This window comes from Podarcis pityusensis, assembly GCF_964106645.2.
Source record: "Podarcis pityusensis genome assembly, chromosome: 7".
Classification (NCBI taxonomy): Eukaryota; Metazoa; Chordata; class Lepidosauria; order Squamata; family Lacertidae; genus Podarcis; species Podarcis pityusensis.
In genome coordinates this window covers 51,155,433-51,169,815 of record NC_138031.1, presented here as the reverse complement: position 1 = coordinate 51,169,815, position 14,383 = coordinate 51,155,433, and the positions used below count along the sequence as shown (strand labels likewise).

The window sequence follows — 14,383 nt, the reverse complement described above, 5'->3', positions numbered from 1 at the left end:
GACTTGTTCAATCATTTTATTCACAATATGTTTTCTAATGTTAAGTGACTTGTGCTTCTCAAATCACAATGAACATGGTCCGAAGTACATTGTCCTGCATCCATACATGGATATCTGTGCATACAATGGCTTCCCTTCTTTATTTTTAGCATTTATTCCACACCATCAGTGTACATTTAACCTTCCAGAATGACATCGGGAAAAGAGACACTGAGGATGAGACTTCTCTGCCTGATTTTGGGCAATTTAGGATACCCTCCCACTTCAGCCCTGTATGACACAACATATCAGTCAGGGCTGGCTCAGACATAGGTCAGCACTCAAACATAGAGACGAGCAGGAAGTTTAATTCTTTATTCAAGAAAACAGCAGACAACACAAAGAAGTCTCAAGGCAAGACCAGCTTCCATAGCACAGTTTCCAGGACTGATGGTTCCTGCTTCACACTTGCCCCCAAGACCCCTCCTCTTCTGGAGATTGCTCACATAGCCATAAACACAGTGGGACAGGACTCTTGCTTCATGTTTTGAGTCTGAACAGCTTTCTGCCCTTGGCTCTTCCCTCTCGCCCAAGCCTGTTGCTTCTTCAGTGGCCCACCATTCTCCTCCCTCCTTCATCTTCTGACCTGTCCTCAGTGTCCCACTACCATTCCTCATGCTCTGAACCTTCCTCCTCTGAGGCTTTCCTAGGGGTTCGCCATCAGGTGCCTTGCACCACTCCTTGTCATCCAGCCAGTCCCTGACAATATCCTGCACTGTTTGGTAGATGCTCCCTGCCTCAGTGAGTGACTTTTTGGGTCTGCATGGGAGAAGGGCAGAAGGGAAAGCCTTCTGCATGAACTGCCTTCTACTCACACAAATTTGGAGACAATCCTATTTCTTTTGCAATCAAGAATAAAATTGACTTTTAAAATGCAGTTAATACATGCATTTAAACTGAGAAATTAAAATGTGTGATTTTACTCTAGATGACAAGCCTAATAAAATAGGCCAGTTGCAGTCTTACTGATACGGTCATACCTCATTTTACGTTTGCTTCATGTTACATTTTTTCAGGTTGCGTCCCATGGCAACCCGGAAGTACCGGAAAGGGTTACTTCTGTGTTTTGCTGCTCACGCATGCGCAGAAGCGCTAAATCACGCTTTGCGCATGCGCGCAAGCACCAAATCACACCGCACACCTGCGCAGATACACCTGCTTCAGGTTGCGGGCATTTCACGTTGTAAACAGGCCTCCGGAATGGATCCCGTTCTCAACCAGAGGTACCACTGTACTGTTAAAAATGACAGAGATGTGCTATCATTCACAGGCAAGCACAGGAAAGTTCTATAATTCCATTTCAACCCATTTCAAAACTACATCAGAGACGTGTATTTTTATTTCAAGTAAAATTCCAGAGAAAATGAGATTATGTACATTTCAACAAAATCTTTTAAACTATCCAGCTGAAATTTTCAATTTTTAATATTATCTATATCATGTTTAAATGGAATGCCCACTGAAGACTGTGATTTCCTTATGGAACAAATAGGATGCATCTTGTGCTTTTTACAATATAACAATAAATAATATGAACTCTCCATTCTTAATGCTACAAACAAAATTCACCATGGCACAGCAGTTCAGACTGCTAATACCATCAGTGTTGGGCTCTACCACAATGCATTCGTGTAGGTTTTAGGCTACAATCCTATGACCAGGGCTGAAGAAAGAGAGAGGAAGATCTAGTATTAGATTCTGTCCAACCCCATCACCCCTCCACAGCTGTGGCAACTTCTGTGGAACTCCAAAATCACTAAGGTCAAAAAGCAGATGATATAAGAGTTGGGGATGTGCTGGGGAAGACTGTGGAAAGATTTGTAGTTAAAGAATCTGGATCCATCCCACTCCCCCAACCTAGAAGAATTTTATACCAGCTCAGGAGATAATGTAAATATCACCCTTTTATTTCCCTTCCATTGGAAACATGGGAGGGAAATGTAGAAAAAAGAAAGATTTGGGAAAGGGACAAAGGAGGACGTGGTTTAACTGACTTTTGACCCCTTAGCCACCCTTACGACTGTATGGTAAGAATTAACTAAGTCCAGTCTTTAAAAAAAAATCATGGAAAGCCATTCATCTAAATTCAAATTCACTACACAATTCTAGCGTAGTTGAACCTGAGCATAAGGAAATCCACATAAGTTCAAATTCTACTTCAGTTATTACCTCATTATGCTGTCATGGGTTCAGTAAGTATGTTATTGTCACATTATGCTGTCGCAATCCCCTAGCCTCAGTGTCCCATCAGCAGAATGAGATAACACCCTGATTCATATAGATGTTGCAGGGATGAAAATAAGAAAATGTTATCATTTTCCCAATGTCACAGTGATGGAAGGCATAGTCAGATATTTAGGAAAACATGAAAATATTATTCAACAGAAAGGCAAATCTGCTTATGCACAATTCAATAATGCACATGTTTCTTCCACAGTTTCCATCACTTAGTTTTTAACCAAAGTTAAAAGCCCTACCAAAAGAATTATCTCTTTCCAATACATCAAGCACCACACTATACTGCTTCCTGGTTCCAAGACCTACAAGCAGTCTGAAGACTAAATTTGGCCCTGAAAAAACTTTGCCCTAAAACAAGTTCACTGCTGAAACTTTGAGATTTATACTTTGTACTGAAAGCTCAAGAGGATTTCAAGTATATGTTAGAAAACTATTAATTGCATGTTACTGCATTTTATGTATGAATGCACACATAAAAAATAAAATAAAAAGGTATCTTGCAGATCCACTATATTTTCTGGAAGACTAATGCCTTGAAATCAACCCACCTCTCACCTTCCTAAACACTGCAATTCCCCGAAAGCATAATTTCCAAAAGGAATTGTTCCTTGAGAATGATGGAGCCTACAGGTATGTCTGTTCCCCCGCATTTTTCTAAAATGACTTCCCAATGTTGACTGCGTAGTTGCTGTGTAGATGAGAATGTGCTTTAATGCTTCTCAGTATTGACCTTGGAACAATCACAAAGGTAATAATCCTCTTGATTTGACATTGAAATACACACTCAGGGTGAAGAAATGGATGTGTTTTATAGATTCTGGAATTCAGTTCCTGCAGTGCTAAAAAAAAAACCCTAGGACATTAATCTAGGCAACATTAAATCCTATTTAATTCAAAAGAGATTTCAGCATATGCTTAACTCTCCCACTGAAATCAGCGGAAATTTAAAGGTGCTTAATTCATGCCCCATTTACTCTGAGCATGGTAGGAGTTTTTAATGACACTGATTGTTGATACTCTCAATAGGAAATAATAGGCTCGTGCAAATAGGGTCAAGGTCTCTACATCATAGGACCTTTGTCATCCTCCCAAAAAAGAAAATTGGAGCTCTTTTGCAACCAGAGACTTGCCTATGATGAGCCCCATGTTTGCAGGTCTTCTTTCTGATTTGGGCTTTCAAATGGGATAGCTCAGTTGGTAGAGCATGAGACTCTTAATCTAAGGTTGTGGGTTTGAGCCCCATGTTGGATGAAATATTCCTGCATTGCAAGGGGTTGGGCTAGATGATCCTCATGCTCCCTTCCAACTCTACAATTCCACAATGTTTCTAACCATCCCTGTTTCTAACGCATCTTTAATATGAAAGGCTCATAAAGTCCACCATTTTTCCTCACTGAAAAGTGTCCTTGCGTATCTTCAAGTGCATTTGTAAACATGGGCACAGGTTATCTCATCAAAACAAGTGGGCTATGCACAGGTCAGTGGGCACCTGATGAGCAGCTGATCTGTAAATGAAATTTAGCTGTCATAATACCAAAATACATTTGCATTGCACAAGCTAGAGCTGCTTCCTATGCTTGACAAGTTGGAGACAGAGGTCTTGCTCCACCCACTTTTCTTTTTTAATGATACAGCAACACAAGCGGCACAGCCGATGCTATTTGCAAGCCAATGATCAGCACTGAGATGCCATTTGCGGAGCTGCTCCTGGACTTTCTTCTATCCCATCCTGCTTCCCTGTGCCACACAACAGCAGTGCTGGCTGTGTAAACCAAAATGACTGGGCCACAGAGTTGGACCATCCATTCTCCTTCACCCACCAGTGGTCTACTCTGACTAGTTATTTCTATCACAGTTCTACAGCAGGCTTTTTAGCCATGTTTCTATCGACAAGTAACAGACACAACAAAATGGATGTCTTCAGAGTTTGCATTCCACGCAAGAAAATATTTTGGTTACATTCATCTGTTCTGCTGTTCTTGTTTTTAAAATCATGAAGAGCTGTGTGGGTCTGTCTTGATATCTCTTGGCCATCCTCATAGAGGCTGAGGCACGTGGAGCCTGGCATTTGCAAATTGTATTTGTCACCTAGTATTAATCAGAGCCTGTGAAGGAAACTCTTCACTCTGTACCTGACAGATCCTATCAGAACTAAAGAATGCCAACAAATGCATTGTTTGGTTTAAAACTCACCAGGGTTTCATGCAGTGCAAAGGGAATGAAACAAATATATTTACAGTCACTAGTTAGGAAAATAAAAAATATAGATTCTGCTCCTTTGCACACTGGTGTGTATACACACACACATGCCATAGATAGATAGGTAGATGTCAATATTTAACTAAATAATTGTGTGAGTGAAATGACTTCCACTTGCACAACAGGACTATCCCTCCCTCTCTCTCCCTTCCACCCCGTGTGCCCTGTGCCACCCTCAAATCTGCTCCAGGATGTTGGGGGAACCCTCCGAAAAAATTTAGGGGTAAGGAGAATGGGGTAGAAGTAGTTCCACTTGCACAGTTATTTAGTCAGTGTGTGTGTGTGTGTGTGTGTGTGTGTGTGTGTGTGTCAGTATCAGTGCTGGGTTATCTCTTCCACCCTAAGTGCTTTCATATAGTAAACAGATGCCACTCATGTTTATGGGAGCCCATGGAAAACTGTCCAAAATGAGTAATTTCAGTGAGAGAAATTTCAGGTTCCCGCACTGAAATGATCACTATCACAAGCCGGACATAGCATTCCATATGGAACAATAAAATGTTTAGAAGAGGGATGGGGAACATGTGACCATCCAAATGTTGTTGGACGACAGTTTCCATCAGCCCATTAACCATTCAGCTGGGAGGTTCAAATCCAACAACATCTAGAGAGCCTCTTAAGAAGTTTTGTTCTTTTAACCCAAATTCACATTTCCCCTAATACTTGCTGGGCAGTCCGCAGACCATTCTTATGCTGTAGCAGCAGATGATCTCCTTGAAAGTCTTTCGCATTTCCTGGCTTCGGAAGGCGTAGATCAAGGGATCAATAACTGAATTGCACATGATGAGGATGAGGTACATGTTGAAGTGTGACATGAAGCAAATGCAGTAGAGATTCTGAGGGCAGGATATCATCAGGATGAGATGGAGGAAAAATGGAGCCCAGCAGACGATGAAGATGCCCAGCAGCATAGTCAGGGTGATGGCACCTTTCATGCTGGTCCTCTGGTGAACGGAATTATATCCTGGCAAGGCTGCTATCCTCTTGACATGAGTACGAGCCAAAAGGAACATGTGTATGTACAGCGAGACCATGAGGAACAACATAGTGAAGAACATTGTGATGAGACACATGACGACGTACTTCGATTCATAATAAAGGATGAAGATGATCCCACAGCCAGTACAAAAGGTCCAAATGCATGCAATTATGAGCCCTGATCTTTTCACCGTCATTATGTTGTGATAACGGAGGGCATAAAAGATAGTGATATACCTGTCTACTGCAATAGCTAGCAAACTGCACATGGAAGCCACAACAGATATACATATCAGCGAATCAAAAACATTGTCTATGTGACGTACAAAAACATCTTCAATAATTAGATGCCTATTGTTTAATAAATATATGGTTATGGTCTCCCAGGCATTTGACACGCTGACCAGCATGTCAGCAACAGCTAAGCTGCACACAAAGAAATACATAGGAGAGTGCAAGTTCTTGTTCTTAACTATGGCACAGATAACAAGGATGTTTTCAAGAAGGCTTACAATGCCAAGTATGAGAAACACCTCCGTTGCTATGCCCACTTGCTCACATGTTGATGCCTTGGTCTTGACGGTGGGCACAGTCAGGTTGCTCCCAAGAGCACTCAAGTTAAGGTCTGGAATGCTGGGTTGATTAGATGAGTTCATCTTGGCTGAAGAAGGTACTGTTTTCAGTCTGGGAGACTTATTGTAAAACAGTCCTGCAGATGCATTCTTCGGAAAGGTGGAAGATCCTGCCAAACGATCACAAAGCATGACATAAAGCAGAGCTGATGCTGACAAAAGGAATGAAATGCAAAGGGGAAACTAGATATGTAAATGGCAGACCCAAGAGTTGCAATGTGGGTTGCTTCCAAAGTCAAATAAAACAAGGAACACAGGAGCAATTTAAAACATAGGAACAGGAAGGAGATAGGGTGATGAACTCCCCCACCCCGTATCTTATACCCATACAAAATCTCTCTTCCTATACCACCTATTTTTCTCACGATTGACACATTTCTATATATCCCAGAGAAGATAAATACACTGAGCAAACCTCCACAGAAAATTAGTATGTTCAGTCTGAACAAGTCTTGAGAACCCCACTGAACAGAACAGCTATAAGACCAGATTTCATTAGCTCAGCCAATCAGATTTACATAAAAGTTTGAATTCCTGCAAGAATTACAAGCTAAGCTTTCAAAGCTTCTCCTTCATCTTTGTACTTCTCAAGTTTGCAAGTACTGTGACACAAACAGCAAATGACTGTAGCATTAGCCAGCCGTCTTGCAGCAAAATCTCACATCCCCAAAGATATACTGATATTCAAGGGTTTGCTATAACAGCAGGTTTGGTGCTGCTATTTTTTTAAGTTGATCACTATTACTTCAAGGTTAAAGTGCAGTATGGTTTTTCTGTTCCATCTGAATAATGAGATGTTTCTGAATGTTTGCATTATGAAAGATGTTGCAAGCAGTCAAAATCCTTCATGAATACAACACATTTTTCGAAGGATCCTAATAGCTTCCATTTACAATTAAAGAAAAAATGTAGCTATTTACCCAGTGCTGTTCCTTCCTATTTCTCTTCAGGTCCTGCATATGTTCTTCCGGCTGTCAGAAGTTTCTGATCACCTGTCCATTCAGCATCAAGTGTTTGTGCACTTTTGACAGGAACCAGTGCCATAACAGTAGAAAAGCACTATTCACATCCAAAGAGACAAGGCTGTTATAAATTACTTACTGTGGAGCTGTCTTTTTATAGTCTCAGAGTTAATGACTTCAATGTTCGGCTTCCAGCTCCTCCTCTGCCCACCCCCACCCCCGCCTTCTTACCACCCAATTTCTCATAGACTTCAATAAGATGCAAAGACTTGAATTTTTAGCATCACCTAGTGGCTGATATTTGTGATGCACCCCATCTTTATAAACTGCAATTTTTTCCTGCTTTACACATTATTTGTATGATATAATTCCCATGCTATTTTTAATATTTTGCCTCCATTTAATCTCCCAAATATTAAACGGACTGAAATATAACCTGGCATTTTACTGAAAATTCTTTAGAAGCAGCGAGGTTCCTTTTTTTGCAGCAAAAGACTATCACTGATTTCCTCTGAGGGGGAGATATGGACTTACTGTAAAAGGCTTAATTTGAACCAGAGCTCATTAGCCTCTGCACCTGTTCTCAGTGAAATTTTTTAAGGGGAATGCATGTATAGCATCTTGATAATTTTTTTATTATATTATTCCTAAGTGTAAGAAACCAAATCTTTGTGTTCTGTGTTAGGAACAGACATTGCAATGCCCTCCAGATGTTGCTGGACTTCAGCGGCCATCAACCCCAGTCAAAGTGGCTTGGGATGGTGTGAGCTGTAATCCACCAACTGCCGGAGGGCATCACATTGACTAACCCTATGTAGATGGTGTTGGTTTCCATTTGGATACTTGCAACAAGAATGGTTGCCATGTGTCTATTCCAGTCAACAGATAAACCTGGGACTTGGGTCCACCCCTCCACCAATGACAGCCAACCAGCTCCAAGATGGTGAGAAGGACTAAGCCCACAACACTCTAATCCAGCAAACTTGAAACTGAAAATAAGAAACTCATGGTGGGAGGGAAAAGGAATAAATATCATGACCACACACCACTTATAGGGGTACATGCAACATCACTTATCCCTGCTAGGTGACTACTTTATAATAAAGAAACAAATAAGCTGTTGAAATGCCAATAGGGGTTCACAAACTATTTTTCAAAAGTCCTCACAAAAGTTTCTTCTCTGTTTCAATTCTTCCTCCATCCACAGAAGGCATAACTGGGGACTGAATCCCAACCCCAAAGCAGGTATGCTAGAGCCTGGCTTAGACATGGTAGAGTCTATCAGGACCTTGGACAGCACACTATAAAAAAGCTGGCTGGGTATCTGCTGAAAAGAAGCTATCTTGTTCTGTAACTGTTTACATGTGGGAGTGAGCGGGACGCCACAGAACTAAGGTCACGTCCACACCATACATTTGAAGCACTACTTTATCACTCTCTGTGGTGATTCTCCAGTCATGGAAAATCCTGGGAACTGTAGTTTGTTAAGGGTGCTGGGGATTGTAGCTCTGTGGGTCAGAACTCTTAACAAACTACCACTTTCCCATGTCCATTTAAGATATCAGTCCTCCTCCTCCTCTTCCATCTGTCCAAAACCTATGTACACCACTCCCTCTCATTTAGCATTTTCCTCCATCCTAAACCTCCTCTAAAGATTAACCCAAGTTACTGGAGATCTCATTCGAATGCTATTTTATTCTTATTTATTTCATGAATGAATCACTTCCCATGAGGCATCTCAAAGTGTTTTACAATACAATAAAAGCATGCAAAGAACAACTGCATACTGTATATAAAAGCAACACACATACACACACAATGAGAGAGAGAGAGAGTTACCAGCTAGAATAAAAGTCTCCACTGAGAAAGCTTGTTGAAAGAGGAACATATTCAACAGGCAAAGGACAATCAATAAACCACCTGTCTGATAGTGCTGTCACACTAAAGACCTGATTCTGGCAATGTGCAGAATGGACCTCCTGACAGGATGGCGTCTGCAGGATGCCCTCTCCCACAGAGCACAGCGATTGGTTGGATATGCAGGGGATGAGATGATCTTTTCCTGTAATCCTCCTGTTTGTTTAATAGACTGTGGACTGTAAGTCTCCTATCTTCAGCTACTGAGTCTGCACTATAGCCCCACCTAGGTTCCCCAGTTGCTGTCCTGATGCACTTTGACTTTCACTTAAAGACAGAAATATGTCTTACTTTTGTACACATGCAGAAAAGGCCACATGGTAAAACACCATAGCAAGGGTCATGCAGGCCAGCTGTCTCTCTTAAAGGTGGGGATACTGTGAACACTCTCAATTTCCTAGCAAGTTCTCTTTCTTTAAAATAAGAACTATTAAAGGAGAATATTAATATCAAGACATTAAAGGTTAAGAAATATAAAAATGACTTGCTAATCAGAAGCAATTTAGAGAGGAAAATGGCCCTGCCATTATATTAAAAGTGGTTCCAGAGAGCATGAACTATATAGCCTGAAGTTTAAAGAAAGAGTGGATTTAATTACCAGTTTTAGAAATGCCATGCTCTTTGCCTTCACCAGCCATTGGGATCCTTCCTATGAAAAATGTAACTACTTCCACATACAATGGCCAAAAAAGAAAATCTCTGCTCCTTGGAGTGTCTTTGTAGAATGGCAATAGTTACTCCCACAGCTTTGGGAGCAGAACAAATTTATGTAGTATTTCAGAGATGTAGATTTTATATAGGACTCTAGGCAGCAATGTGATTTTATGCAGTACTGGGTTTTGTATTGTATTTATTTATCTTATACGTGAATGGCTTATGGCCCAAGCATTAATAAACTGACTGACTGAGAACAAATTACCTCCACCTTTTGTTTGTCTGTTGTTTGTTTGTTTGTTTGTTTGTTTGTTTGTTTGTTCTTTTGCCACTTAATGCCAAAATAGGCTTCTAAGAGGTTTACATAATATAAAAAGCAAACATTGAAATAAACACCCACAATTAGAATATACAATAAAACAATCCCATTAAAACACAGCAGTTAAAAGAGGAGACTAGGATTACAGTAGAAGGCCTATGCGAATAGTTGCATCATCAAAAGCCAGTGAGATGCCAAAACAAATGAGATCATATTTCAGCAAGGAGTGCATTCCATCACACCAGTACCACCAATGAAAAAGCCCCATCCATGTGACCATAAACTGATAATCACCTGGTTTGTGGAAAAACTCACTGCATTCCATTTGTTGATCAGTCTTTCAGATAACCTGTTCCAAATTTGTTTCAGGCTTTGCATTGTTACACGCTAGCCCAATCTCAGAGTGGTGAGAGACTCCAGGGGTTCCAGGCACTTGCCCAGGGTTCAGTTTCCTATGTGGAGACTGTGGTGTGTTAGGATATATGGTTTATTTACACATATATGCAACCTGAGCCGAAGATGGAGGGGCTCACGGCATTACTAGCTCAACAGATCTTGCTTCCCCGTTAGGAACCCCAGGGCCCAGCATAGAGCAAACATGTGTCTGGCTCTCTAGCTTCAACTTGTTCTTCCAGCTCAGCTCATACACAATGACACTCCTATTGTTCTTCACCTACCAGCCAGATGAGGAGCGGGGAAGACACACTCATTTGCCCAGACAGCACCATCACTTAGTTGTAGCTCTTGCAGTCTAGTTCATTCTGATGCTTATCATGGTGCTGGCCACAACCATTAGCTAGACAAAGGGACTGATTTAGCAAGCTTGCTCTCATACCTTCTACCCGCCACAGATACAGGAACCCAAGAATTTGACAGGACTCAGGGCATCATGCAGCCTGACTCCCTAAGCCTACATTAATACATAATTAACAAGACCTTAAAGCTAGCTTAGTAGCTAACAGGCAGGCAGAACATATCCCTCAGCACATATGTCATTCATGCCTGGTAGATGAGGACATAGCACAATGGGAATCCTTTCTTTATACATCTTTTTAGATGTCACTGGTATTATGAAAAGTGCACTGAAGCAAAATAGCAATCCATCCAGCTGTGCTCCTAGCCCCTCTTGGTTGCAGCCACAATGAAGTACAGTTCTCATGGTCTTATACACCTAGCACAGCTTCACTGCTGCATAACAAGGATTTTTGAAAGCATTATTTGTTTCACTGGGCAGTACTTTCAGTTCACATTCTCTCACCTGCAGAGAACAACAAAGTCCACTACCTGAAGTTTCCTTCGAACTCTTCATGTACAATGCAGGTACTTTTTTTGTTCTGTGTTTCTCCATATTTTCTTATCTGCAGCATAGAAATAAGCCCCCTACAGGCAACACTGTTTCCCATTATGCACAAAGTCTTTTAGCACAGTAGACAATGTATTCTTTTAAGCACAGATCAGGAGGGTTGGAGTGGTTCTCTAATTGGTTTTTTTTACTTTTTCTTATGAATCTCCCATAATCTTACCCATTTATAAATTCTTCTCCACAATTTGTTTATTCCCTTACAGTTCAGCTTAGCTTAATTAATAACTTCAGTATCCCTTTTGCTGTATCCAGAGACACTGCAGTGCTTTATTTTTGTATAGACCCAGCCATGGTACAATAAAAGCTGAAAACAAGATTTCATTCTGTCCGTATCTTAATAGAGAAAGGCAACATGAGCAGTAGAAAACAGAGTAAGCCTGACAATAAGGGCATCACAACTAGAATCATAGAATCATAGAATCATAGAGTTGGAAGAGACCACAAGGGCCATCGAGTCCAACCCCCTGCCAAGCAGGAAACACCATCAGAGCACTCCTGACATATGGTTGTCAAGCCTCTGCTTAAAGACCTCCAAAGAAGGAGACTCCACCACACTCATTGGCAGCAAATTCCACTGTCGAACAGCTCTTACTGTCAGGAAGTTCTTCCTAATGTTTAGGTGGAATCTTCTTTCTTGTAGTTTGGATCCATTGCTCCGTGTCCGCTTCTCTGGAGCAGCAGAAAACAGCCTTTCTCCCTCCTCTATGTGACATCCTTTTATATATTTGAACATGGCTTTCATATCACCCCTTAACCTCCTCTTCTCCAGGCTAAACATGCCCAGCTCCCTTAGCCGTTTCTCATAAGGCATCGTTTCCAGGCCTTTGACCATTTTGGTTGCCCTCCTCTGGACACGTTCCAGTTTGTCAGTGTCCTTCTTGAACTGTGGTGCCCAGAACTGGACACAGTACTCCAGGTGAGGTCTGACCAGAGCAGAATACAGTGGCACTATTACTTCCCTTGATCTAGATGCTATACTCCTATTGATGCAGCCCAGAATTGCATTGGCTTTTTTAGCTGCCGCGTCACACTGTTGGCTCATGTCAAGTTTGTGGTCAACCAAGACTCCTAGATCCTTTTCACATGTACTGCTCTCAAGCCAGGTGTCACCCATCTTGTATTTGTGCCTCTCATTTTTTTAACTAACATAACTAACATTATGTCATTTCTAATCTGGTCACCTAGAAAACCATCTTGGAGACCCTTCCATGCACACAAGACCCATTTTAAAAAGAGTGATAATGATGAATGAATAAAACAATTCTCTGTATTATGTAACCAACAGTGCTATGTCATTAGGCCTCCATGGAAAAACTAGAGCAGCGATAGGGAACTTGTAGCTTTCCTGATGTTGTTGGTTCCAACTCCCATCAACCCCAACCTGTATGACCAATGGCAAGGGATTATGGGAACTGCAGTAAAACAAGATATGGAGGCTCACACTTTCACCATTTCTGTTTCAGTGAGTAACAGTGCAATCCTATGCATATTTACTCAGACATAAGCACCGCTGGGTTCATCTGGAGGGCCATAGGTTCCCCATTCCCAAACTAGAGAAAACTACAACTCTAACTAATAATGTCTCAGGTGGGGAAAGAAGGAATGATCTGGTGGAAGGTGATCTATAGCTCAGCTATAGCTCAGCTATATCAAACTGTCCACCAACTAGTCAGCCAGAAACACAGCCATACTTTTCAAGTATCTTAGGACATATGGGAATATTGTTTCATGTACCAACAGCAGCAGAACTCCCAGCAGCTAACTGTTCAGTCCTTGTTCCAAGTCTACTACAATGTAGACTTCAGCAAGATATGCTTTTTATCAAGTTCTAGTGAACCCGCAGGTGAATAATAGATTATATTGCCTCCCTTTCTGAAATATTTCAAAAATTGAAGATTTTATATTGTTTGCCCCTAAGGCATTTTAAAGGCCCTTCCACAGTGTAATTGCAGAATGTAAATGAGAAACAGTGGGGTGGTTGTCTCGATGGCCAGGCCTGGATCAGGTCCAGCTACCAGTACTGTTGACCTCTGTTGTTACTTTGATGAACAAAAGGCAACACGTGGGCTAATAATATACAGTGGTACCTCTGGTTACGAACTTAATTTGTTCTGGAGGTCCGTTCTTAACCTGAAACTGTTCTTAACCTGAGGAACCATTTTAGCTAATGGGGCCTCCCGCTGCTGCTGCCGCACCACCAGCGCACGATTTCTGTTCTCATCTTGGGGCAAAGTTCTTAACCCAAGGTACTACTTCCAGGTTAGCAAAGTCTGTAACCCAAAGTGTTTGTAACCCAAGGTGTTTGTAACTCAAGGTACCACTGTATTGGCAATATTTATGAAACACTATCAATTGCTTCTTAATTCATAAACAAAAGCCATATAATATGTGCAAGAAGTCACGAACTAATAGAAGTCAAATAAATATTCCATCAACAGGAATGCTTAGAATGGTGTGTAACCACAAAGAAACACTGAAGTTGAGGCAGAAAGCCTTTCCACAGTTCATATCTATATCAAAGTTTGGTTGAGAATGAACTGGAGCTGGGTGGTGCTGTAAGCAGATGTGTTTCCTGTCCTTTCATGTTACAGATGAAAGAGATCTATGATGCTCATTCTAACTTCAGATTCACCACCCATAATTTTAGTAATGTCAGACCAAAGATGTGGTGTACTTAATAAGATGCCCTTGTAATTTATTTTACATTGGATCCACCACATGGGCTGTACAGTCATACCTCGGGATAAATGTGCTTCAGTTGAGCGTTTTCAGGTTATGCTCCATGGCAACCCGGAAGTAACGGAGCGCGTTACTTCCAGGTTTCGCCACTTGTGCATGCGCAAACGCTCAAAATGACATCACGCGCATGTGCAGAAGTGGTAACACGCACAGTCTCATGTTACGTTCTACTGAGGATGCGAACGGGGCTCCGGAACGGATCCCGTTCGCATCCAGAGGTACCACTGTATAGGGGAGCATCGATCCCATATTAGGAATCGAGTTATGGAGGCTCCTTTGGTTG

The 14,383-nt window shown here is 41.5% G+C and overlaps 1 protein-coding gene across 2 annotated transcripts; it reads right to left on the bottom strand.

Moving 5' to 3' along the window:
• MC5R (melanocortin 5 receptor) lies at positions 1 to 7,262 on the bottom strand. Of its 2 annotated transcripts, XR_013988771.1 has the most exons (3): positions 7,067 to 7,262; positions 3,720 to 6,256; positions 1 to 3,384 (listed from the first exon to the last, which is right to left on the bottom strand). XR_013988771.1 is itself a non-coding variant. In XM_081014282.1 (2 exons), exon 2 carries the CDS (start codon positions 6,168 to 6,170, stop codon positions 5,193 to 5,195), a length of 978 nt encoding a protein of 325 aa, XP_080870408.1. In that variant the 5' UTR covers positions 6,171 to 6,256; positions 7,067 to 7,262; the 3' UTR covers positions 1 to 5,192. The 2 variants fall into 2 exon arrangements, 1 of the variants encoding a protein (XP_080870408.1); XM_081014282.1 differs by having other exon boundaries at positions 1 to 6,256.
• Positions 7,263 to 14,383: the final 7,121 nt, after the last annotated feature.

Coding starts and splice junctions, on each gene's coding strand:
- MC5R (XM_081014282.1), bottom strand. CDS start 6,170: ATGAACTCATCTAATCAACCCAGCATTCCAGACCTTAACTTGAGTGCT.